This window comes from Pan troglodytes, chromosome 5 (assembly GCF_028858775.2).
Source record: "Pan troglodytes isolate AG18354 chromosome 5, NHGRI_mPanTro3-v2.0_pri, whole genome shotgun sequence".
NCBI lineage: Eukaryota > Metazoa > Chordata > Mammalia > Primates > Hominidae > Pan > Pan troglodytes.
Window position 1 is genome coordinate 170,108,031 of NC_072403.2, and position 27,073 is coordinate 170,135,103.

Here is a 27,073-nt window from a genome sequence, read left to right on the forward strand (position 1 = left end):
AGCCTAAGACTCCACCTTCCTGAGATTCACAGTCTTCACATGTACTTTCTGTGGTGGCTCAGATAAGCACACCCTTTTGACCAATGGACGCTTTTTGACCGGGAACACGGTTCTTGACCAAGGAGCCCAGATCCTCCCTGTCCTCGAAGCTGCAATAGCGAACCGCACACTGCCCTCTTGTGGCGGTCCGGAGGGTTTCATTCTGAAACTGGAGGATTTTCTTTTCAAATCTAGACGTTAATGTTCTCCTTCCTGTGCAAAGATGCTACCCGGGCACAGCTTCAGCGTGTGGTGCACACGAGGCCACCTCTTCCCCGAAGTGAGGATAGACTTCAGCTGTTCTTGCTGCAAAATCTTCCACTGTCTGAGAGGTGGCGGGTTGGGTCACAGAGCACTTCCCTGTGAGAACAGATCCTTAAAACTGACGTCCCATTTTACTGGGCTGCACAAGCACTCAAGGCAAAATTTCCTTAGTTTTCATTAAGAAGTGCCATAATTCCTGTTGGAGTTGTTTATTTCTTATGTTAAAAAAGAAACAAACGAGTTGGGAAATTTTCAATTGTGCGTAATGCAGTTTAAAAAAAAAAAAAAAAAAGAAGTCTAACCCTTCTCACTTAAAAAGAGCTACTTTGGGGCCAGGCACAGTGGCTCACACCTGTAATCCCAGCACTTTGGGAGGCCGAGGCGGGCAGATCACCTGAGGTCAGGAGTTCGAGACCAGCCTGGCCAATGTGGTGAAACCCCATCTCTACTGAAAATACAAAAAAAATTAGCCAGGCGTGGTGGCGCGCACCTGTAATCCCAGCTACTCAGGAGGCTGAGACAGGAGAATCGCAACCCAGGAGGCAGAGGTTGCAGTGAGCTGAGATCGCACCACTACACTCCAGCCTCGGCAACAGAGCGAGACTCTGTCTAAAAAAAAAAAAAAAAAGTGCTACTTTGACATAGTAAACTTGGGATACATAATAAGTAATTAAAGGATTTATAATGTAGTTCTTTTCTACAATAAAAATATTGAGGGACCTATTAACATTCTACACTTCTTTTTTGTTTTTGTTTTTTGAGACAGTCTCACTCTGCCACCCAGGCTGGAGTGCAGTGACATGATCTTGGCTCACTGCAAACTCCACCTCCCAGGTTGAAGCGATTCTCCTGGCTCAGCCTCCTGAGTAACTGGGATTATAGGCGTGCACCACCAGGCCCAACTAGTTTTTGTATTTTTAGTAGAGATGGGGTTTCGCCATGTTGGCCCGGCTGGTCTCGAACTCCTGACATCAAGTGATCCGCCTGCCTCAGCCTCCCAAAGTGCTGGGATTACAGGTGTGAGCCATGGTGCCTGGCCAACATTCTACACTGGTATTGTCTGATACCGTAGTCACTGGCCATAAGTAGCTATTTAAATTCAAATTAATTAAAATTAAATAACATTTAAAATTCCTTGCTTTCCCTGGCCACAGTGAGAATGATCAGTATCCATGTGGCCAGTGGCTCCTGCATCAGACGGCACAGAGAACATTTCGGTGCTGCAGAAAGTTCTGTCTGGCAGTGTTATCTAGACACTCATTTTATTTGGTTGGGACCTGTTTAATCTTCTGTCCAGATTATTGTCATGGGGGGAGTGGAAATGCCTCATGTTATAGGAGAAGAGAAGCTGATTTTGGAGCTAGGCAGATGGGAGCTGAAATCACATCTGTATCATGCACTAGCTGTGTAACCTTCAGCAAGTGCCTTTGTTTCTGAACTTTGTTTTTATTTTAAAATCTAAGAGAGAGCTGGTGGTATCTGCTTTGTGCACGTGGAACAGAGCCCAGCCCTTGCGGACAGTTGATCCACAGCAGCTGCTGTCATTGTCTTCCCCATTCCTGGGGAAGAGACAGGGAAGGCAAGGACCCCAGGAGCTCTCCGGGGCTGAGCTGGGGCCGTGGGCTCCTAGGACTGGGCAGGATGGGAAGGAGGAGCGAGAGAGAGATGGAGAAGGGTCACCTGAAAAAGCTCAGGAAGTTACATGAAGGTGCACATCCTGAGCATTTCTGCTGCTCTTTTGAAATCTCATTCTCCTAACGCTGAATGCTGGGTGCTGCTTCTTAGGAGTAGACACTCCAAAGTAAGGGTGCATCTGATCTTCAGGTCGGGGATCCATGGAGGAAATGCTGGCCGTGTTGCTCTCCTCCGTTTAGGGTAGGAGCTTTCTTCAAACCACTCAGAAACACTATTATTTAAAATTAAAAAGTAAGCCATGTAAAAATTCCTCCATAGTTTTATGGGATGAGTGAAAAACAAGATGCCCTAGTAGAAAACTTTCTTTTTTCTAAGTAGCATTTTGAGAAAAATACTCCTGCTTGCCCCAGTGAGCTTGTTTTTCTCCTCTCTCCCACCTTCCTTGCAAGATGGGCTGAATGATTATGATTTTCTTTTCAACTTAGGGGAGAAATGTTTTTTCTCATGATTATGTATTTTGGTGTGGCGATTTCAACTACCGCATTGATCTTACTTATGAAGAAGTCTTCTATTTTGTTAAACGCCAAGACTGGAAGAAACTTCTGGAATTTGATCAACTACAGCTACAGAAGTCAAGCGGAAAAGTAAGTTGTGCTTTAAAAACATTTTTTAGCAGCTGCTCCAAGATGGAATGACATCTGTGAGATGTAGAGGCTGGTGCAGCAAATTCAGTTCCTTTAGTGGATTTCACTGTTTCCGACATTGTAGAAAACAGGTGGGCTTGTGAGGTTACAGTACAGGAGTGGCTGTTCATACACACTTCCTGTCCTTTTTTTTTTTTTCCTGAGGCAGAGTCTTGTTCAGTCACCCAGGTTGGAGTGCAGTGGCACTATCTTGGCTCACTGCAACCTCCACCTCCCGGGTTCAAGCAATTCTTGTGCCTCAGCCTCCCGAGTAGCTGGGATTACAGGTGTGTGCCACCACACCTGGCTAATTTTTGTATTTTTAGTAGAGACGGGTTTTCACCATGTTGGCCAGGCTGGTCTCGAACTCCTGGCCTCAGGTGATCTGTGCGCCTCGGCCTCCCAAAGTGCTGGGATTACAGGCATGAGCCACCATGCCCGGCCAACCTTCTCCTCCTTCTAATATTGTTATTTTAGTGCCTGTTTGCTTCCTAGCAGGATGAGCTGAGATGAGGGGAGTACATTTAAATTCCATTTACCTGTGGAGAAAGAAGCTGGTTAAATGTGTGAGGGCCAGGTGCGGCGGCTCTTGCCTGTAATCCCAACACTTTGGGAGGCCGAGGCATGCGGATCACCTGAGGTCAGGAGTTCAAGACCAGCCTGGCCAACATGGTGAAACCCCATCTCTACTAAAAATCCAAAAATTACCTGGGTATGGTGGCAGGCACCTGTAATCCCAGCTACTCAGGAGACTGAGGCAAGAGAATCGCTTGAACCTGGGAGGCGGAAGTTGCAGTGAGCCGAGATCGCACCACTGCACTCCAGCTTGGGCAACGAGCAAAACTCCGTCTCAAAAAAAAAAAAAAAAAAAAAGTGTGAGGACAGGGCAGATAAGGTCTCTCCTGAAGCAAGATTTGGACGTTCTTCGAGGTTTACTGTGTCTTCCCACTTGAGCCCCTTCCAGTGTGTGGAGTGCTAAAGGGTTGCCACATGGACGAGTGACCATACCAACCTCCTAAAGCAGGTTTTCCTGTCTTCCTACTACCAACATTCTCACATCCTCTCAGTGATGCCCAAGAGAATGAGGGTGTGTTTGTCCCTTGGTCTTCCCATGGAAGCAAGGCCAATCCAAAGTTAAACAAAGAAAAGAAGGATGTGCATGGGGGCTCACGACTGTAATCCCAGCACTTTGGGAGGCCGAGGCGGGAGGATTGCCTAAGCCCAGGAGTTTGAGACCAGCCTGGGAAACATAGGGAGACTTTGTCTCTACAAAAACTAAAATTAGCCAGGCATGATGGTGCGTGCCTGTAGTCCCAGCTACTTGGGAGGCTGAGGCAGGAGGATCACATGAGCCCCAGAGGTTGAGGCTGTAGGGAGCCGTGATTGCACCACTGTATTCCAGCCTGAGCAAAAGAGCGAGACCCCAGGGGGAGAGAGAGAGGAGAGATGACTTTCACTCTGCACTTCTGTGTACTTAGCTCATTTAGTCAACAAACATAGATGAAGGCCTTGGGGTTGTGGGCCAGACATGGCAGCAGGCATGGCATTAGACTGTAAAGATGAGCACCCCTGACCCCTGCCTCGGACCCTGCACTGTCTCCTGGGGGGCAACAAGAAGACAGTGGATAGATCAGACACTGGAGCGGGTGGGGAGATACGAGGGCGGTGTGTCCCTCAGTGGGATGAGCTGAGGATCACTTTTTTGCTAATTAAAAGACACACATATGTCGAGTTTCAGATAGATTTGCAAATGTAATGGAGCTTCTGTTACTTTTTAAGAATAGGGACTTGCCTTTTCAGTTTTCGTTTTTGTATATAACATTCAGGATCGAAAACTACGGTGGCCTGATGACTTCTTTTTCTCCCAATAGATTTTTAAGGACTTTCACGAAGGAGCCATTAACTTTGGACCCACCTACAAGTATGACGTCGGCTCAGCCGCCTACGATACAAGCGACAAATGCCGCACCCCCGCCTGGACAGACAGGGTGCTGTGGTGGAGGAAGAAACATCCCTTTGATAAAACAGGTGAGGGGGCCGTGCCCGTTCGAGAGCCGGCAGAGGGTGAATAAGAAATGCGACGGAGGGAAAGTCACGTTTACCCAACCCCAGGTGTTGCTACATAAATCAGTTTCTTCAGAACCCCAGATGACACCAAAGTCATCCCAGACCTTAACCCTTAAGCTTTGGAAGTTGTGCTTTCAGGGAGCCTCTGCTTCTGGCCTCTTTTTTTTCCTTTCCTTTTTTTTTTTTTTTTTTTTTTTTGAGACAGATTTTCACTCTTGTTGCCTAGGCTGGAGTGCAATGGCGCGATCTTGGCTCACCACAACCTCCACCTCCTGGGTTCAAGCCCTTCTCCTGCCTCAGCCTCCTGAGTAGCTGGGATTACAGGCATGTACCACCATGCCCAGCTAATTTTGTATTTTTAGTAGAGACGGGGTTTCTCCATGTTGGTCAGGCTGGTCTCGAACTCCCAACCTCAGGTGATCTGCCCACCTCGGCCTCCCAAAGTGCTGGGATTGCAGGCATGAGCCACTGCGCCTGGCCTCCTCTGGTCTCTTTCTAGAGGCAGTCACCTGCAAATAGGTCTGCTCCTGGCTGCCCCTGCATCACAGCTCCCCCCCACACCCCCACCTCTCTTTTCTGGGTGGGGAAAGGGGGGAGCATGAGGTTGCCTCCCTCCCTGCCCCCCATGCTCCCCCTCATGTTCTTTATCCAGCCTGTTTTGTTCAGCTACACTCTTACCTGCTTAAAGCCCTAATTCCATATTGGACACGAGCAAGACACAGTAAAAATAAGTTAGGTTTTAAAAATCATTAGTTGTCAAGTAAGTTTTGAACAACTGTTGATGCCTAGCTAGGAAGTGAAGTTTATTTAAAGTTAGAGTATCTGTAACTAGTACATAAAAAAAAAAAAAAACCTAATTACACATTTTGGGAGAGCATAGCCGGGAAATCGCATCTGTGAAAAGAAAATACAGTTTTTCCTTTAGATGAGTTTGTGAATGCCTGCGTGGCCCCAGGGCTCTGAGAGGCAGGGCCTAGAATGAGTCCGAGTGTTCTCAGCTCCTGCAGCTCTTACCGTACCAATTGCTGCCAACCTTCTGGGATTCCTGGGTCCTGGAAACCCGGCAGCAACACTGTGTCTCAAGCCTACAGTGGGCACGCTGGCAAGGACTGCAGGCATGGTCATGACTGTTTTGAATAATTACATGCGAGGAATGTTTTTAACCAAAGGCCCCAAAGCATCCGAAGCCTGGCTTCAAGGTGGAGGAGTAAGGAGGATGAGTCTGGGACGTGGGGTGGTTCGTGGCGCAGACCTCTATTGTGGAAGTGTCATGATCGCATTCTTGGATGTTGACTCGATTCTATATGGGTCTCTCGAATGGAACCCTTGCGAGTAGCTGGAGAACTCAACCTTCTAGACAGTGATCTAGATGTTGACACCAAAGTCAGACACACCTGGTCTCCTGGTGCCCTGCAGTATTATGGTCGTGCGGAGCTACAAGCATCTGATCACAGGTGAGGTCCTCACTTCCATGGTGTTTTCTCCTGTGCTGGGGAAGGCAGCGTCTCCCTCTCCGCAGGAAAATGCATGCTGTCCCCATAAGGATGTGTGTGCGCATGGGGGTGCATTTTGTGTGCATACAATACACCAAAGAACAAAGAATGATGGAACAAATATCTGTGGACCCACCACCAAGAACTAATTAATCTTAGCATTTTGTCATTGTTCCATATCATAAATGACATCATTGATGAAAATTTCAAAGATGCAACCTACATATTTTGTGGCTTTTATATTTTCTTAAATGATGTCGTTGTGCAACTTGCTTTTTTGTTACTATTTTTGAGATACAGTCGTGTCGATGTTATAGCTCTGGTGCATTCATTTGTAACTGCTGTCTAGTATCCCACTAAATATATCCATGGAACTTACAACTTATCCATTCACCTCTTGATGAATATTTTCTCCAGGATTTTATGATTACAAACACCATAGGGTTTTTAAATCTGGGATGCACAACCTTTTTTTTTTTTTTTTTTTTTTTTTTGAGAGAGAGTCTTGCTCTATTGCCCAGGCTGGATGGAGTACAGTGGTGTGATCTCAGCTCACTGCAACCTCCGCTTCCCAGATTCAAGCAATTCTCCTGCCTCAGCCTCCCAAGTAGCTGGGATTACAGGTGCACACCACCATGCCTGGCTAATTTTTGTGTTTTTAGTAGAGACGGGGTTTCACCATGTTGGCCAGGCTGGTCCCGAACTCCTGACCTCAGGTGATCCACCCACCTTGGCCTCTCAAAGTGTTGGGATTACAGGCGTGAGCCACCGCACCTGGCCCTAGGATGCAGGGCTTTTTAAATGCTCTGTGCATCATGCATTGAGGATAGAGTGGAGGCAGCAGAGGGAGCACCGTGGGCACCAGCACCTGTGCCCTGGGATTGCTGCAGAGGAAGACTCACCCTGCAGAATGTCTTTAAAGACAGAGGAGAGGATGGCATTTGAGGGTGTGAAGAAGGAAGAGTTTGATCTTCCCAAGGCTGCTGCCTAAACTCTCATGTCAGTTTCAACTTTTACAAGGAAAGAAATTAAGAAAAAGAAGGTAAGAACAGTTGGTCAACGAAAAAACCTTTTTTTTTTTTTTTTTTTGAGACAGAGTCCTCCAGGCTGGAGTGCAGTGGCACAATCTTGGCTCATTGCAACCTCCACCCCCAGGGTTCAAGTGATTTTCATGTCTCAGCCTCCCAAGTAGCTGGGATTACAGGCGTGCATCACCATGCCCGGCTGATTTTTGTATTTTTAGTAGAAACGGTTTTGCCATGTTAGCCAGGCTGGTCTCCAACTCCTGGCCTCCAGTGATGTGCCCGCCTCAGCCTCCCAAAGTACTGGGATTACAGCCACCATGCCCAGACTCTTTAGATAATTCTAAATTCTTTAGATACCTGTTGTTGCAAATACATACCTAGAAGTGAATCTTGAGGAATCTTCAGATATGTGACATCAAGGTTTGCTAGCTCAATGTATTTTGAAACCTTAATTTAACCAATATTTCTTGAGGGCCCTTACATGCCAGGCCCTGTTGCTGGCCTGGAGAAAAGCAGTGAACAAAACAGATGAGACCATGTTATCATGGAATTTTCTGGACAGGACAGACAATAAACATATGTGCTATGAAAGAAAAAAAGTAGTGGCAGGAGTCAGGCCAGAGTCGAGCTATTTTCAATCAGGCTGTGTAATTTTCGTAATATAGGATTTTCTGGAAATTTATAGAGTAATAACCATCCCTATGTCAGAATTACTATAAGGATTGCATTATTTCCTGCTGGACTGTTTTCCTGTTTACATCATTGATTTTTACATTATTCCTAATGATTGCGTAGGGTATTATATGAATGTATCATAACTGTTTCCCCATTAAGAAACAGAGCATTTTGGCCTGGCGCAGTGGCTCACGCCTTTATCCCAGCACTTTGGGAGGCTGAGGCAGGCGGATCACCTAAAGTCAGGAGTTCAAGACCAGCCTAGCCAACACGGCAAAACCCCATCTCTACCAAAAATACAAAAATTAGCTGGTCGTGGTGGCATGCGCCTGTAATCCCAGCTACTTGGGAGGCTGAGGCAGGAGAATCACTTGAGCCCGGGAGGCGGAGGTTGCAGTGGGCTGAGATCGCGCCACTGCACTCCAGCCTGGACAACAGAGGGAGACTCTGACTCAAAATAAAAATAAAAAAAAAGCGAGCATTTCCCTTTTTTTTTTTTCCCTCCCATCAACAATGCTGTAAATGATCAACCTCATGCATTAAATCTTTGTCTGAATCCCTGGTCATTTCCTTAGAATAAAGTCCGAGAAGTGAGATTACTAGGTGAAAAGAGATGAACAATTTTGGAACTCTATGTAAAGTGCCAAGTAACCCTCTGAAAAGCTTGCACCCCTGGCAGAGTGCAGATGTCTGCTTCCACACCTCCTTGGTGGTACTGAGGATTACCATGTCAAAAATCTTTGCTGATGGCTGGTTATTTTCCAAGTACTGGGATACATCTTTAAGGTGCCACACTTTATTTTCCCCCTCAAATCATCTTTAGATAAAAATGCCAAGGTGATACTAAGGTTAAGGAAAGATGAAGACTAAAACGCCAGAGCAGGGCAGCTAGCCTGCAAATCCACCTGCTGGTGGCCACATTCGCAGGTTGTTGGTGTTGACTGTTTACAAAGAGCCCTGGGGGACAGCAGCTGGGGACTGGGGGCTGGAGATGTGGACATCTGTCCCAGGCTAACTGGGGACTGGAGGCCGGGGGTGTGGACATCTGTCCCAGGCTAACTGTCATCCCTCTTTTGTTCCTGTCTAACGCAGACCCGTGCTGGCGATCGTGGAGGTGGAAGTTCAGGAAGTCGATGTGGGTGCTCGGGAGAGGGTTTTCCAGGAAGTGTCCTCCTTCCAGGGCCCCCTGGATGCCACTGTTGTAGTAAACCTTCAATCACCGACCTTAGAAGAGAAAAACGAGTTTCCTGAGGACCTGCGTACTGAGCTCATGCAGACCTTGGGGAATTATGGGACAATTGTTCTTGTCAGGTAACTGCTCCCCTGGCTGATGTGGGTTCCAGGGGATGTCGATGAGGATCCGTGAGAGCTGCCAGGTCATTCTTGGCATTGACTTGGAGTATCATTTATTCCAGGATCAACCAAGGGCAGATGCTGGTAACTTTTGCAGACAGTCACTCGGCTCTCAGTGTCCTGGACGTGGACGGTATGAAGGTACGCTGTACTTGGCCACACTGTGGAGTGGGGTCTGATCGATCCCTATTTTTATGTGGGCGTGTCTTCTTCCTCCTCTTGCCCTGACCTGTGCCTTTTTTTTTTTTTTTTTTTTTCTGAGACAAAGTCTTGCTCTGTCATTCAGGCTGGAGTACAGTGATGCAATCACAGCTCGCTGCAGCCTTGAACTGCCAGGCTTAAGCAATCCTCCCATCTCAGCCTCTCAAGTAGCTGGGACCACAGGCACGTGCCACCACACCCAGCTAATTTTTTTTAAATTTTGTAGAGAGAGGATCTCACTCTGTAGCCCCGGCTGGAGTGCATTGGGACAGTTATGGCTCACTATAACCTCAGCCTCCTGGGCTCCAGTCATCCTCCCGCCTCGATCTCCCAATGTGTTGAGATTACAGGCATGAGCTTTCATGCCTGGCCACCAATCTGTCTTTATGTATAGATACCATATGCGGGAGGGAGTTTGGATTCTTCACTCTGGTTCTAAGGTGTCTCATGTCCGGCTCTGGCTACTTGCAAAATAGGGAGGAAGGGTGGGCGCGGTGGCTTATGCTTGTAATCCCAGCACTTTGTCAGGCCAAGGTGGGTAGATCACCCAAGGTCAGGAGATCGAGACCAGCCTGGCCAACATGGCGAAATCCTGTCTCTAGTAAAAATACAAAAATTAGCCAGGCGCTGGGTGCGGTGGCTTACGCCTGTAATCTCAGCACTTTGGGAGGCTGAGGCGGGCAAATCACGAGGTCAGGAGTTCGAGACCAGCCTGGCCAACATAGTGAAACCCTGTCTCCACTAAAAATACAAAAATTAGCCAGGCATAGTGGCAGGTGCCTGTTATCCCAGCTACTTGGGAGGCTGAGGCAGGAGAATCACTTGAACCCAGGAGGCGGAGGTTGCAGTGAGCCGAGATCGCACCATTGCACTCCAGCCCAGGCAACAGTGTGAGACTCTGTCTCCAAAAAAAAAAGTAGCCAGACATGGTGGCGCATGCCTCTAGTCCCAGCTACTCAGGAGGCTGAGGCAGGAGAATCGCTTGAACCTGGGAGGCAGAGGTTACAGTGAGCTGAGATCGTGCCACTGCACTCCAGCCTGGGTGACAGAGCGAGACCCTGTCTCAAAAAACCAAACAAACAGAATGGGGAAGAAGAATGTCAGTCACTGTGTCTCACGTTGGAAGGCAGCTCTACCAGCAGCTGCAGAAGCTTAGCCATTTTAGAGTGTAGTTCTCGCCGAGTTACTTGATCTGTCTATGCTCGCACTGCCATGTGGGAGACTATTCCAATCTTTCTCTTTAGAGTATGTATTTTGGAATGTGCAGCTCATAGATAGTTTCCGTTTTTATAGTATCCTGGCTTTAAATCTGTACCAAATGGGAAGCTGGAGATGAGAGTTCAACTTTTTTTTTTTGAGATGGAGTCTTGCTCTGTCACCCAGGCTAGAGTGCAGTGGTGCAATCTCGGCTCACCGCAGCCTCCGCCTCCCGGGTTCAAGCGATTCTCCTGCCTCAGCCTCCCGAGTAGCTGGGACTACAGGCACTCACCACCACGCCCAGCTAATTTTTGTATTTTTAGTACAGATCGGGTTTCACCGTGTTGGTCAGGCTGGTCTCAAACTCCTGACCTCAAGGGATCTACCTGCTTCGGCCTCTCAGAGTGCTGGGATTACAGGTGTGAGCCACCGCACCCAGCCCAGTTCAACTTTTTTTTCAACCAGATGTATGAGAGCTATGCTGAGCCTGCGTGAGGTCTGGACCCTTGGTTTTTCATGGCCAAATGTGAAGATTGGCCTCATTGAGGGTGTGTGGGTTTTGGTGAGAAGCATTGTGTGATCAACAGGAGTGGTCATGATTTTTATTTATTCCTGGGTGGCCGCTCTGCCCTCCCAGGTGAAAGGCAGAGCAGTGAAGATTAGACCGAAGACCAAGGACTGGCTGAAAGGTTTGCGAGAGGAGATCATTCGGAAACGAGACAGCATGGCCCCCGTGTCTCCCACTGCCAACTCCTGTTTGCTGGAGGAAAACTTTGACTTCACAAGTTTGGACTATGAGTCAGAAGGTTAGTGACCCTGCAGGGAGGGACAGGCAAGCCGTTCTTCTAGCAACAGGCCTGAGCTTTTAAGGACACCTTCTAAAGCCTCCCTTGCAGAAGTGACGGAGAACACCCGCAGGGCAAGCCCTCTGTCCCATGTGATGAGCATGTTTGTATGTGTCAACGATGCATGCCATGCTACCTGGGACCGGAGGCGTCTAAACTTAGGCTACAAACAGTGGCTGTGAGGATGTCAGGGCTGTGGGCGTACCAATGGAACTGGGGTACCGTCCCTGCTGGCGCCTGGGCCCTGAGCTGCAGGGCGGGGTGCACGTGTCCTGACAGGAGCTGAACCAGTCCCACTGATGAAAGCCTGAGCCTTTCCCCCTCATTGTTTTCACCCGAATTGTGATTCATTTCCTTCTCCCAGGGGATATTCTTGAAGATGATGAAGACTACTTGGTGGATGAATTCAATCAGCCTGGGGTCTCGGACAGTGAACTCGGGGGAGACGACCTCTCTGATGTCCCCGGCCCCACAGCACTGGCTCCTCCCAGCAAGTCACCTGCTCTCACCAAAAAGCAGCAGCATCCAACGTACAAAGGTAGCCTGACCCTTCTTTTCTCAGGAGCCTCAGCCATGGAGTCGGCTCAGGACAGACTTTCCTTTTTCTCTTGGCGATTGGGCACTGTGTGATATCAAGTATGCAGGTCCCAGGAGAGACCTCAACCAGGGAGGCCAAGCGAGGGGTAGGGACTGAGCCCTGTAGAGGTAGCCAGCTCCAACACCCTGATTTCCTCTAGTTAGTTTATTTTTTTACAATAACTTGTACCCCCATAACACACCAGATTCAAGATAATTCTTGTTTCCTCTGGATATTCAAATGGCCACGGTTCTGAACTGGTTTTATATTTGTGATTATTTCCCACCCCCAACAAAACTCTTCTGATTCAGCCGGGCGCAGTGGCTCACACCTGTAATCCCAGCACTTTGGGAGGCCGAGACAGGTGGATCGCTTGAGGTCAGGAGTTCAAGACCAGCCTGGCCAACATGGTGAAACCCTGTCTCTACTAAAAATATTTTTTAAAAATTAGCAGGGCATGGTGGTGCACATGCCTGTAATCCCAGCTACTCAGGCGGCTGAAGCAGGAGAATCGCTTGAACTGGGGAGGCAGAGGTTGCAATGAGCCGAGATCGCCCCACTGCACTCCAGCTTGGGTGACAAAGTGAGATTCCGTCTCAAAACAACAACAACAAAAAAACTTCTGATTCAATCCCAGTAGAGACATAATCCATATCTATGTCCTGAGTTGCTGGCGTATGGTCACACTCATATAATATCATATTATTATACAGTCATGTCATACGGTCACATCATTGTATCATTTTAGACTTCAGAGGGCCTGAAAGGTCACATTGATTGAACCACACACCCCTAGATTAAATAATACAACTTTTTTTTTTTTTGAGACAGGGTCTCACTGTCTCCCAGGCTGGAGTGCAGTGATACAATCTCAGCTCACTACAACCTCCACCTCCCAGGCTCAAGCGATCCTCCCACCTCAGCCTCCCAAGTAGCTGGGACTACAGGGTTGCACCACCATGCCCAGATAATTTTTTGCATTTTTTGTAGAGACGGGGTCTCACTATGTTGCCCAAGCTGGTCTCAAACTCCTGGGCTCAAGTGACCCTCCTACCAGCACTTCCAAAGTGCTGGAATTACAGGTGTGAGCCACTGCACCTGGCCAGTAACTGTTCTCAGTAACTTTTAAAGCCCACTAATGTTACGTGGCTGGCAGGTCGGGTAGTTCATATTTCAGTGTCAGCTACGTTGATGCTGTTCCATTCATAGCCAGGCATGCCTCTAGCTGTCAGTCACTGAGCCCCGAGTTGGAGGACAGCTCTAACCAGCAGGTGCAGGAGCTTAGCCATGCATTGGGCCCATTGAGCTGGGGCTGAGAGCAGAGAACAGGGCTGAAAGTGGATTAAGGTACCTCTCAGGGACGGTACTTTGCCAGGAGAGGTGCGAAGACCTCCAGCCCCTTTGACCGTACGCTGGTCCCCACACTGATCAATAACTTGCCTATACCGAACCATCAGGAGCTTTTAAACTTATGGATTTTTGAGCCCTACCAGAGAGATCTGGATTTGGTAGGAGTGGGGTGGGACCCTGGAAGCCTGGCGTTTCACCAAGCTTTCCAGGTGGTTTGGACACACAGCCAGGTTTGGGGACTTCTGCCCAAGACTGAAGCAGCAGCCTTCGCCGGAGCATCGCGGTGGTTCTGCACGTTGCTCCTGCCAGGGGCTTCTGCCCTGGAGTTGAAGTGGCTGGAGGGATGTGCTCTTCCCATAAGAAGGACCTTTTTCTCGGGGGTGGCTGTCATGCAGGCAGCCTCTGGAGCCAGTGCAGGTGTGAGCACAGATAGTCCTTTGCATGAAGAAACTAATAGCGCAACACGGGACATGTGGGCGGCTTTGCTACCTGGTGGGCATTGAGAGGGTCTTCCCTTGATGCTGTGGGGTGTTCAGCCATTCCCATTTGTAGGAGAAATCCTGCCTTTCCCCAGTTCCAGTCTCCAGGACACATGGGGTGGAGCTGCTGGATACAGGGAGTGGGGTGTCCGAGTCAAAGTGAAATGGAGAGGCCCATGCTTTGGGGGAGCCCTAGGGCTGCTGATTTGATCTGTAATGAAGCAGGAGCTGTGCCTCCTGAAGACCCCTCAGCCTCTTGGAAGGTGTGTGCAGGGCAGGTCAACATGGCAGACCCTTGGGAGTGGCCAGCCATGGGCCCACAGGGTTTGGGATTTGATGAGTAAGCAGGACCCCTGGTCCTAGGCACTGGCCACTGCATGCCAGGCTGCTCTGCTGCCAGAGCAGGGAGAACACCCTCAGCTTCCTCAGCCGGTGTGTTCTAGAGTGAGGAATTGAAAACATCTGCCTGTGGTTGGTTGACCCTTCAGGGGTTGTGGTTTGCAACTGTCTCCTCCACTCTGCCCAAGTCTTGTTATTTCACAAGAAAACACACTTTGAAATAGCTCAGTGTCTCTCAAGTCTGAGAAATACCCATTATCCATGGTTCACTGAATGTTCCAAGCAGGCACTGGGTGCCCTCCCCGCCCCCGCCCCTCCCCGGCAGACAGAGGTGCCCGTTTCTGGACAGAGCCTTCAGCTGTCCTACAGCAGGTCCCCCTGCCACAGTCGGCCTCCTGTGCTCAGATCCGTGTCTGACACGCTCACGTGTGGAACAGACCATTGTACTCATGCCCCGCCATGTCCTCCAGATGACGCGGACCTGGTGGAGCTCAAGCGGGAGCTGGAAGCCGTCGGGGAGTTCCGCCACCGTTCTCCGAGCAGGTCTCTGTCGGTCCCCAACCGGCCTCGGCCACCTCACCCCCCGCAGAGACCCCCCCCTCCAAGTAAGACTCTGCTTGCTTTCAGCTCCCTGGATGCCTGCCAGGAATAACCGCGCGTTCCCTGCTACTGAAAACACGGCTCCGAATCCACTTCTCCCCGGCCTTCCGGTCCCTACAGGGCTTCCTCCTCCTCGGGCTCCGTTTTGTTGTAAATCCAGGACACGTTTGACGTCAGGGCTGGTTGTGTTTCTCATGGCAAATGAAACGGCTCCTTTCCAAAGCTGCTGTTCACCCTGGAGCTGTGCTATTGCTTCAAGCTGCTCTCCTTCGGCAGCATTAGAGGATGCAGAATGGGGGCCGCAGCCATGGGAGGGACGTGAGCTTTGCAGTCAGAAGTCTCTCCTCAGCTGCTGCGCAGTCCTCCCTCTGCTTATGAGGAATCTGGTAAACCCAGGTCCCCGCCTGGAGGTGACCCGGTCACCCCTCTGCGCTCCGAGGCCTCCTGTTCCCCGGGCTCAGAACAAGTTCCCCCTTATCCTGGGTCTAGGAGCATTTTCTTCTGGTTGTTCGAACAATGCTTTGCCCATCCAGCCCTCCCTGATAACCTGAAAGCAAAGCTGTGATGTGCTTTTGATCCACTTGCATTTTCCCACCACTGTTTACTTCTCCCTCCCCAAAAATGTGATGATCAGACTTAGATCTTCCTAAGCCATTACTTCAGAATTGGGCTCATTGTGGCTGACGTCACGGTAGTAACCAATGGCAAGCCACAAGCCCAGATATAAAAATAACCCAAAAATAAAATGTATAAGTCATGTATTATTGTGGAAATTTTAGAGATAACTACAAAGAAGAACAAAATTTTAAAATTCACTTGATGACCTACGGGTCGTAGTTGTTGAAAAAAGTCTTCTTTTTCCAGTTTCATGTATCTGCAGCAACATACTTCTTTTTTTTTTTTTTTTTAACAAAATTAATACCCATTTTCTCTGGTCGGTTGTCTTTTATTTAATGGGTTATATTTTCTGTGTCATTGAATGTTCCAAAACATGATTTGTTAATGGCTGCAAGTATATTTTAACAGTTTATTCCCCTGCTTTGGATTTTTTTTTTTTTTTTTTTTTTTGAGATGGGCTCATTCTGTCCCCCGGGCTGGAGTGCCGTGGCGCGATCTCACAGCTCACTGAAGCCTTGACCTCCCCGGCTCAAGCAATCCTCCTACCTCAGCCTGCCAAGTAGCTAGGACTGCAGGCGCATACCATCAGGCTTGGCTATTTTTATTCATTTATTTATTTATTTTGTAGAGACAGTTTCACCATGTTGCCCAGGCTGGGGTTTTTGAAATATTTTTTCCCCACAAAATATTTTAAAAATCTGGTCCTAGCAATAGTGTTTGGAACCATTTCAAAATCAATTGGTTTTTATATCAGATCTGAATCCCCCAAGATGTTAAAGTTTGCATTCTAGTAATGCTTCTCCAGATCATCTACATCAATAGGCACACACTGGTAGAATCAAGTGAGAAACTCCATAGAGAGTCAAGGAAGGCCTGGCTCTGTGGGTGCCCTAAGTGCCGAGTGAGTATTCGGACCTCACCGTGTCTGTGGTCTGCTGGGACATCCGCCTCGTCTAGTCGGGCTCCTGGCAGCTGGCTGGGAAGTTGTGCCTTCACTGAGATTGAGACTCTGCCCTCGTTGGTTTTTACAGCCGGTTTAATGGTGAAAAAGTCGGCTTCAGATGCATCCATCTCCTCCGGCACCCATGGGCAGTATTCAATTTTGCAGACGGCAAGACTTCTACCAGGAGCACCTCAGCAACCTGTGAGTTCTTCTGCATACATTTCAATCCCAAGGGTTTTGCCCTCAGGATAGTGTGGGATCTGTCTTCTCAGTGAATATATAGATTTATGTGTCTTTAACCCTCTACCTGCTCACCGTCTCATCTCCAAACCCCATAACCCTTCCTCGCAGGTTCTCCATAGGGCTTTTAAATGGTTGTATGGAGTGTTCTAGAAAAAATCACTTTTGATGAAAAATCCCAAATATCCCTGGTTTCCATATTCATCCATTTCTCTCTCTTCCCATTCTTGCCTCTGCCCTTGGTGTATGGGCAGAGCATTGCTTGGTAGAAGGGAAAATGGGAGAAATTCAGGTCGTTATCCTGGGAAAATGATGATCATTCTGGAGTGAAGTTGGTTGAGAGAAGAGGCTAAAAAGAGATGTAAATAATGAAGTTGGGGAACACACTAGGAAGACTAACAGCCATAGAGGATTGTGGAGGTGCATGGTTCCAGAGGGTACCATGAGCTGCTGGGGAAGAGAGCAGGTGAAGGCAGGGAAGTAGAGGGGAGAGAGGGGAAGCTGGGTGCTAGGGGGAAACTGCTATGACCGGGATGCCTCTGGGGTGCTGGGCCTGGTTAAGTGCTTGTGTGGCCCCAGCAGGTGGAGGGGTGACTGGAGGCCAGTGTTTTACAGTAGTGAAAATAGGTCATTAAAGGCAACCCACATGCTGGATGAAGAAGTAGAAAAAGCACTTTTAAGGAAGGTATTTTAACAACTCAGTGGGACCATGGAAAGAGTGGCCTCTTATTTTGCTTTCTGGCTTTCACCTGGTTATTGAAAAAAAGATAGAAGATGGTCTGTCCATATGCAAAAATCTGTAATCACCCGGCTTTGAAGACCAGGGTCATCAGGTCTAAGTAGTATGGCACTCTTGGAAAGAGAGTGCTCCAGGAAAGAGAGGATTGCAGGGTGTGGTGGAGGCTGGAGTTTGTATGGTCAGTATCGTCTGGTGGAGCCCTGCACAGACCCACGGGTAGCAGATACGTCCCACGAGGCTGTCCTCCTGCCTCTGCTGATACTCTGCTCTTCCTCATTCTGTCCTCAAGCCCAAGGCTCGGACTGGAATAAGTAAACCTTATAATGTCAAGCAGATCAAAACCACCAATGCCCAGGAGGCAGAAGCAGCAATCCGGTGTCTCCTGGAAGCCAGAGGAGGTAGGTGCTTTCCTGGGGGCAGGGGAAAAACCAATTCTCCTTTTCTTTTTATCTCCCTGCTAAAAGTGGTCTAGAAACGAAAATAACTCTTTTTATTCTTCTGGAGGCAATATTAAATGAAAACATCCTTTAGCAACATTTTATATAAATCTATACTAAGATTGATTGTCCATTTAAAATTGTATTTTCAGAATTCTGGGTGTATATAAAAATCATCCCAGAGCTATTAAGCGGCATCTAAAGGAGAGACCGAAATAAACCAAAATGAGTTTTTAAAAAAGGTGAATGCTGCCGGCATGAAGTCATTCTGCCAGCTTTATAAAACAGAGACAGTTCTAGTGTTTGTCCTAATTTCAGCCACAAAATCTACCTTTTAAATCACTGGCAAGTGGAAATAAAGTTTTTAGTGTCAGGCAGGGACCTCTTTCCCACCACATTATTTTTTGTTGCTGTTACTTAAACCATGTTAGTTACCTTGGGCTCTCCCCCACTTCATTCATAATCACTGGTAATTTACACTTTTAGTTTTGGCCTTGGCTTTGTTCCAGAATCTCCTGGAGAGGAGAGTGTGCCCTTTTCGTTTTTTTGTTTGTTTGTTTGTTTGAGACTGAGTTTCACTCTGTCAGCTGGACTGGAGTGCAGTGGCTCAATCCCAGGTCACTGCAACCTCCGCCTCCCAGGTTCAAGCAAATATCCTGCCTCAGCCACCTGAGTAGCTGGGACTACAGGCGCGCACCCCCATGACGAGCTAATTTTTGTATTTTCAGTAGAAATGTGGTTTCACCTTGTTGGCCAGGCTGGTCTTGAACTCCCAACCTCAGGTGATTCATCCACCTTGGCCTCCTAAAGTGCTGGGATTACAGGTGTGAGCCACCACACCTGGCCGAGTGTGCCCTTTAAAAAGGTGTAAGCAATCACCATTGCTTAATTTGCTTTTAGTCAGCATGTTTAACTTCTTTGGAATTCTCAAATAATATTTAAGGGGGCATGAGTTAAAAGGTCGAGAACTACTGTTGTAGAATGATACTGCCACAACTGCTTTCTTTTTTTTTTATTTTAGAAAAATAACTAAAACTAGGCCAGGCACGGTGGCTCACGCCTGTAATCCCAGCACTTTGGGAGGCCGAGGCGGGTGGATCACGAGGACAGGAGATCGAGACCATCCTGGCTAACACGGTGAAACCCCGTCTCTACTAAAAATTCAAAAAATTAGCCGGGCGTGATGGTGGGCGACTGTAGTCCCAGCTACTCAGGAGGCTGAGGCAGGAGAATGGCTGAACCCGGGAGGTGGAGCTCGCAGTGAGCCAAGATTGCGCCACTGCACTCCAGCCTGGGTGACAGAGCAAGACTCCATCTCAAAAAAAGAAAAAAGAAAGAAAGAAAAATAACTAAAACTATGGATATAACAACCCAAGTGTCCATCAGCTGATAAATGGATAAACAAAATGTGGTCCATCCATACAATGGAATATTGTTCAGAATGGGGCTGGGTGCTGGGTGCAGTGGCTCACGCCTGTAATCCCAGCGCTTTGGGAGGCCGAGGCAGGCGGATCACAAGGTTAGGAGATCGAGACCATCCTGGCTAACACAGTGAAACTCCGTCTCTACTAAAAATACAAAAAAATTAGCCTGTTAGTCCCAGTTACTCGGGAGGCTGAGGCAGAAGAATCATTTGAACTGGGGAGGCAGAGGTTGCAGTGAGCCAAGATAACGCCACTGCACTCCAGCCTGGGCGACAGAGCTAGACTCTGTCTCAAAAAAAAAAAAAGAATGAAGTGCTGATACATACTACTTCATGGGTGGACCTTGAAGAGATTATACTATGTGAAAGAAAGAAAAAAAGGCCACATAGTGTACCATCCCCTTTTTATGAAATGGCCACAGCAGGCAAATTCATGGGGTCAGAAAGTTCTTCGTGCTTTCCAGGGACTGGAAGGAGGCCTGGGTGGGGAGTGGCTGCTGTGGGGCTTCTTTTTTGTGTGATGAAAATGTTCTGGAGTTAGATCGTATGATGGTTGCACAACTTTGTGGATACACTAAAAACCAGTGAATGGTACACTTAGAGAGGGTGAATTTCACGGTATGTGAATTATGTCACAATAAAGCTGTTAAAAAAAAAAAACTCTAGAGATGTAGATGTTAGTAGAGGTGTGAAATCTACCTACAGTCCCAGCTTAACACTTTCTTGGTCATGGCCCCATTGAGATTTTGATGTCTTTGGATCATCTACCCTGAGAAATGTAAGTACACATGAGACTTTGCATATGATCTCAGGGTCTCACTGGTCCCCATCCAAACTATCCACAGACCCCAGATCACCACCCCTGCTAGGAAGGTGAGCATGAAAACCTGGGACTGCTGGGTGCAGTGGCTCACGCCTATAATCCCAGCACTTTGAGAGGCTGGGGTGGGAGGACTGCTTGAATCCAGGAGTTCAAGACAAGTCTGGGCAACACAATGAGACCCTCTCTCTACAAAAATTTTAAAATTAGTTGGGCGTGGTGGTTCGCACCAGTAGTCCCAGCTACTTGGGAGGCTGAGGTAAGACTGCATGAGCCCAGGAGTTCCAGCAACATAGTGAGACCTCATCTCTACTAAAAATTTTAAAAATTGGCTGGGCGTGGCAGTGCTCACCCGTAATCCCAGCTACTCGGGAGGCTGAAATGGGAGAATTGCTCGAGCCTGGGAGGTTGAGACTGCAGTGAGCCGTGATCATGCCGCTGCACTCCGGCCTGGGTGGCAGAGCGAGAGCCCATCGTAAAAAAGAAGAAAGAAAAAAAGCTGGGACTGAACCTAGCTGATTACTCCTGAAATACACTGAATTAGTAAATGACACTTAGGATGTCAACTGTCTAAGGACGAAATCATGCAGTGAATTGCCTTGTCCTTTACACTTCAGCCATGTGGTTTTATGTTTCAGGTGCCTCCGAAGAAGCCCTAAGTGCCGTGGCCCCAAGGGACCTTGAAGCATCCTCTGAACCAGAGCCCACACCGGGGGCAGCCAAACCAGAGACCCCACAGGCGCCCCCACTCCTTCCCCGTCGGCCCCCACCCAGAGTTCCTGCCATCAAGAAGCCAACCTTGAGAAGGACAGGAAAGGTAAAAGCCTGGTAACATAAAACCTCTTACTCCTAAGTTGCTCACATGTCTCGATAGTTAAGAATTGTGGCCTGTAATCCCAGCACATTGGGAAGCCAAGGCAAGCGGATTACGAGGTCAGGAGTTCAAGACCAGCCTGACCAACATGGTGTGAAACCCCATCTCTACTAAAAATAGATGCCGGCGTGGTGGCACACGCCTGTAATCCCAGCTACTCAGGAGGCTGAGGCAGGAGAATCACTTGAACCCAGGAGGCAGAGGTTGCAGTGAGCCGAAATCGTGCCACTGCATTCCAGCCTGAGCAGCAGAGTGAGACTCCACCTCAAAAAAAAACAAAAACAAAAACAAAAAACAGATTTGCGTCTCACAGATAAAAATCTAGTTCCCTATGGACATCCTCACGTTCATGAGTCCCAGACACAGGTGTGTCTTTGGGGAAAGTTTTGACAACTGCTTCTTCCCTCATATCCTACTGTGTCTTGGCTCTGGCTGAGAAGAACGAGGAGTCCACTGTCGCACATTGTCAGTGTGACGAGAACAGGTTGGAGGTATTATGCTTCCTAAGTGTTTTGAGTCCCCAGAGGGAACCATAGTGGGATGCTTTTCCCCACGTGTTCTGGTACCGCCCATTTGCGTGTGGTCTGTGTTGTGTGCACATGGTTTCAAGGCATTAGGAAAACAGTAACCGATTCCCAGATTCGCCATGTTCACATGCTCTCGTGCGGCCTCAGCCTACGAGAGGTTCCACAGCTTTTCTTGCCACTTTTCTTGCAGATTGTTTTTTGCTCTCGCTCTCAAGCTTCTCAGCCTTGCTTACTGCTTCAAAGACATGAGTTTGTAAGGACAGTAGCAGCCCAAAGACTGGCATCTGTAGACACATCTGGATCTTCCGTTTGATCTCAGTGTTCTAGTAACGGACCCTCGGTAATCCCTTTCTGGTCATCACAGCACGATGCTGCTTCCCCCCTAGAGAGTGTGAGGGGGGCTTCGGCTTCACTCTTGACAGCGCTTGCTTTGTATTTCCTGGGTTGCTCTTCTGTCCCACATTGGCTCATTGCCATCCGTCGTCCCTTGTCCATGCTTCCTTACAAAGTGGACCTTTTTCCTCCGCCTCTTCCCTGTTCAGATGCTCCTCGACTTAAAATGGGGTTACATCCCAATAAACCCATCGTAAGTTGAAAAATAGCGTGTCAAAACTGCATCTCATACACCTAACCTAGCAAACGTCATGGTCTCGCTGACCTTGAACACACTCAGAACACATACATTAGCCTACGGCTGGGAAAAAAAAAAAAAAAAAACACCCATCTAACACAGCCTATTTTATAATAATAAAAATAAAAGATCAAACTTCAAAATTCAAAGTATGCTTTTTATGGAACATTAGTGCTTGTGCACTAGGGTGAAGTGGAAAATCCTCAGTGGAACCATTGTAAGTCGGGGACCACCTGCTTTGTCTTTTCTTGTAAAAGCCAGGAGCAGAAATAGATTCATTTTCCCAACCTGCTGCACAGGAGTTAAAGTTAAAAGGCTGTTGGAAAAGAGACTTTCTTTTTTTTTAGTTTGTTTTCTAAAGAACCAAAGAAACACTGAAACGCCAATGTTTAACTAGTCTACTGATCACCTTTTCTGAACAAAAGCTTCATTTTGCCTGTGCAGTTGTTTTCTTTGTGATAGATTTGAACCAGAACCAAGGCAGTGTCAAGGTTTCCATTCTTTACCAATATTTAAGTATAAAAGATTCAAGGAGCTGGGCGCGGTGGCTCACGCCTGTAATCCCAGCACTTTGGGAGGCTGAGGCGGGTGGATCACCTGAGGTCAGGAGTTCGAGACCAGCCTGACCAACATGGTGAAACCCCGTCTCTACTAAAAAATACAAAAATTAGCCAGGCATGGTGGCAGGCGCCTGCAATCCCAGCTACTCGGGAGGCTGAAGCAGGAGAATCGCTTGAACCTGGGAGGCGGAGGTTACAGTGAGCTGAGATTGCGCCATTGCACTCCAGCCTGGGGGACAGGGCGAGACTCCTTCTCAAAAAAAAAAAAAAAAAAAATTCAAGGAGAAAGTATATCCATTAGTCCTTCAGTTAGCTTATGTTGTAACACAAGTTACTTCACCCTAGCATGATACAGACCATGAATCAGCCCAGGTTGCAACTTCAAAGAGTGTTTTCAGAGAGGTTTGCTTTCAATAAAGGAAGAGCATCACCCCATTTCCTAAAGGACAAAGAAAAGTTTGTCTGATTATTTACTGTGGCCCTGGTTTTAAATTTTCCACTCGTTTTCATTGGACCTGCTGGTGTGACCTGATAAATGTGTGTTTCTCCTGTGCTTTTTCTTTTTCTTACCTGGTCACATTTCTGGCACCCCACACATTCTCAAATCTCGAATTTGCTAGAATGTCAGCTTGGTCTCATCTCTGTTCTCTGCTGGCCACTCTGTTCTCCGATCCTCAGCTGCCTAGTTATTGGCTTCTTATTTACACTCTTTGTCCCACCTTTTCTCAGCCCCTGTCACCGGAAGAACAGTTTGAGCAACAGACTGTCCATTTTACAATCGGGCCCCCGGAGACAAGCGTTGAGGCCCCTCCTGTCGTGACAGCCCCTCGAGTCCCTCCTGTTCCCAAACCAAGAACATTTCAGCCTGGGAAAGCTGCAGAGAGGCCAAGCCACAGGAAGCCAGCATCAGACGAAGCCCCTCCTGGGGCAGGAGCCTCTGTGCCACCACCTCTGGAGGCGCCACCTCTTGTGCCCAAGGTACCCCCGAGGAGGAAGAAGTCAGCCCCCGCAGCCTTCCACCTGCAGGTCCTGCAGAGCAACAGCCAGCTCCTCCAGGGCCTCACTTACAATAGCAGTGACAGGCCCTCTGGGCACCCACCTGCCACGGGCACCGTCTTCCCACAAGGGGACTTTCTCAGCACTTCATCTGCTACAAGCCCCGACAGCGATGGCACCAAAGCGATGAAGCCAGAGGCAGCCCCACTTCTTGGTGATTATCAGGACCCCTTCTGGAACCTTCTTCACCACCCTAAACTGTTGAATAACACTTGGCTTTCTAAGAGCTCAGACCCTTTGGACTCAGGAACCAGGAGCCCCAAAAGAGATCCCATAGACCCAGTGTCAGCTGGCGCTTCAGCTGCCAAGGCAGAGCTGCCACCAGATCATGAACACAAAACCTTAGGTCACTGGGTGACAATCAGTGACCAAGACAAGAGGACAGCACTGCAGGTGTTTGACCCACTGGCAAAAACATGACTGAGCGGCTTTGAAGGCTGCAGTCCTATAGAATGCATACCTTCCTCCCTCTAGGCATCGCTCCACCAGAAGAGACATCTATTTAAAGGCACACTGGCCAAAACGTTTGTGCATCTGTCACTCTCGTGTAGTTTACAAAAATCGTGTCTCTTATTCAGTAAGATGGTTACTCAGCCACCAAAATATATTTCACTCAAGGCTTGTACATCTGAAGTTTGCTCTTCAAGGAATGGGAACCTTCCTGTTAAATTCGGTGTATGGATTTTAAGAAAGGAATCTAGCCAATGAGGTCCAAGAAGTTCTCACCCATTGAATTTTTAAATGGCTGTTCAGTTCATGTTGTACGTGGTGGAGATTTGTCTTTTGTTTTATTTGCATTTTACAGATTTGGTATAACATTTTGGGGAGCCACCTGAAGGTTGATGTATAAAGTAAGGATTAGAGAAAGAGGTCGTTGTGACCATTAGTAGCTGTTCTGGCCCACTTAAACAAGGTTACAAAAAATCAGAGTCGGAAGCAGCCAAATAGGTCAACCTAATGACTAGACTGTACATTCCCATGAGCCTTCATGTTTAAGTGTGTACATGTGCGTTAACCTTGATGATGCGTGAATCCCGAGGGAGCCGGTGGCATACACCGTTAGCTTAACCTTAGCTTAAACTAGCTGAAGGCTCCTGTGCCATGTCTTAGACATTGCATGCCCTATCAATTACTATAATCCTGAGCCATGGTGTGCTACTGAAACCAATTTTTATCCACCATCTAGTCCTTATTAAATGAAACCTCACGGATCCTTTGTTCCGCTTATATTCCACGCATACCACATAAAAGCACACAGTGCGAAAACTCTTGCTGATACGCGATATTCTCATTGTTAGAATATGGAGAGTGTTTCAGCCTCGTCTGTCCGGCTGGAGCTTTGGGATGGAAAGTGCTATGTGTCCCTGCATATAAGAATCACCAGGCCAGTGTTTCTGGGTTTGCTTGTCTATATGTTTGTCTATATTTTTTGCCTATACATTTTTCCCACGTTTCCGACAGCACTTCTCACCTATTCAATAATTGAAAAAGACGTTACCATAGTGCTTTACATTTTTAAAGTAATGTTACAAGGTCTGGAATCCATTTGGAGCAGATACCGTGTTTTCGCTATTTAATTAGAAGTTCAGTAGTGAAATCTTACTGTACCGCCTGTTGTATCTGGGAGCCTCGTACGGAGGCTCGCACAGCAGTGATCAAGTGTCATCCCTTACGTGACTGGGGGATGTCTGTCCTAAAAGCTGACCGCTAGGATAGTAAGGATCATCTTGCCTGGGCTATGCCACTGTCTTGTTACCAATTAGACATCTGGAATTTCATAATTAGTTTTCATTGTCACTATCAAGATATATTGCAGATTACTTAAATCTGGCCATCAAAACAAAAGTTACAACACGTATCTCTTTTCATCTGAAAACTAATACCTGGAAAAGGATAAAAAAAAAAAAAAAAAGAATCCGTGACCCACAGAGCTAGACAGATAAGATGCATAGTTGACCAGTCATAAAAGGCGGTGTTTAGGTGATCAGGATGCCGTTGGTGGCATTTACGTGCTTTATATGATTTTTACCTCCGTAACAAACACAAGAAATAAACAGAATGGTCCTTAACAGAGTTTGGGGGAGAGAGCAAGATGGGTTCCTTGGAGAAGCTGATTTGCCAAGATGCACATCGCTATTAACAGCCAGAGTCATAAATGAAATGAAATTGAAGAATTCATTCAAATGCTCTTTTCCCTATAACCTCTTTTCTCACCAAAAAGGAGATAAATTTGAAAACAGATAAATGTAACAACCAGTCAAAGAAGCAGGGGAAAAGTAAGCTCCTCCAAAGTTGCTTGCAGTGCTGGAAATAGATCTCATTTTTAGGTTTTCTCTTCGTTCCAGATAGCAAATAAATGGGACAGAGAATAAAATTTTTGTTAAAATATGTGCTCATCTCCTAAGTAGCTCTTCAGAGTCTGACCGTAAGTAAAAACACACAGAATTGTGTTGACCGGGGGAGGTGAATCACAAAAAAGTTACGAGGAGTTTAAGAGTTAAATATTATTTGATCGTGGCTGTCAAATTTAGTGAACAACATAGATTGGATTTGGAGTTGGTAGTAGGTATGGTTCTCATACCAGAATTCTCTTAAAAAAAAAAAAAAGGACAATTGGAATTGCCTCATTTATTTTTAAAATCAATGCTTACTAGTTGGTAGGATTCCCAGGTCAGCAGCAGAGTTGATTAAATAATCTTGACAATGAGCAGCTGCCATCTTGGGGGATTTCATTCTGTGGTTTTTTAAATGTTTCATCTTTGATGCTACCATCCAGGGCTTCTTATTGTGACCTTGTAGCTTATTTTGTTCCTGCTGTTCTCTAACATGGTGCAGTTCACGCAGACTGGCTTAGGTACTTCACAACTCACCATTGTCTCTCTGACCCCAAGCCTAGTCCCTTTTACATCACCATCTTCTCAGACTTCTTGCCTATTCTTAAAATATGTTTTGGTTAATGATTGAATTAGGACATCAGCTTAAGCAATTCCTGTAACGGTTTAACGTTGTTGAAGTTCAAGGCACATAATAAAATTCTCCCTGATGTGTGTGTAAGTATAAACAAAGTAATGTATCAAAGCGTTCACTTTATAATGAAGTCATTTCATTGGGAAGGAAAGCTGCAAAGATTATTGGGGGACTAGTGATTAATAAAATCCTGTAATATTTTTTGAAGTGAAAATTTGTACTGAAATTGTACATGATACCTATTAAATGTTTTTGTCTTTTTTTAAATTGGGCTTATTTCTTTTCAGATATGAAGAGAACCTTAGAATATCTTTGGCTACCTTCTGTTCTGGATCAAATGTAATTACTAGTTATTTAGTAATTCCTCTTGAGTTTTGGGTTTTGGTTTTTTGTTTTTTTTGTTTTTGATTTTGTTT

The 27,073-nt window shown here is 47.2% G+C and overlaps 1 protein-coding gene across 22 annotated transcripts in view; it reads left to right on the top strand.

Moving 5' to 3' along the window:
• Positions 1–27,073, top strand: part of SYNJ2 (synaptojanin 2) — a 130,190-nt gene that overhangs the window by 90,833 nt on the left and 12,284 nt on the right. For 5 of the 22 annotated variants that reach the window (XM_016956528.4, XM_054686954.2, XM_054686956.2 and 2 more), the window contains 12 exons: positions 2,424–2,582; positions 4,493–4,649; positions 6,025–6,142; positions 8,974–9,192; positions 9,297–9,375; positions 11,270–11,438; positions 11,842–12,015; positions 14,693–14,827; positions 16,472–16,584; positions 17,652–17,760; positions 20,681–20,859; positions 23,364–26,924. In XM_016956528.4, the coding sequence (XP_016812017.1) occupies positions 2,424–2,582; positions 4,493–4,649; positions 6,025–6,142; positions 8,974–9,192; positions 9,297–9,375; positions 11,270–11,438; positions 11,842–12,015; positions 14,693–14,827; positions 16,472–16,584; positions 17,652–17,760; positions 20,681–20,859; positions 23,364–24,110 (2,358 nt within the window). In that variant the 3' untranslated portion in view covers positions 24,111–26,924. Of the gene's footprint in view, positions 1–2,423; positions 2,583–4,492; positions 4,650–6,024; positions 6,143–8,973; positions 9,193–9,296; positions 9,376–11,269; positions 11,439–11,841; positions 12,016–14,692; positions 14,828–16,471; positions 16,585–17,651; positions 17,761–18,820; positions 18,937–20,680; positions 20,860–21,633; positions 22,043–23,363; positions 26,925–27,073 lie in introns of those variants that run through there. The other 17 variants (XM_016956532.4, XM_054686958.2, XM_063812687.1 and 14 more) reach the window with 12 other exon arrangements.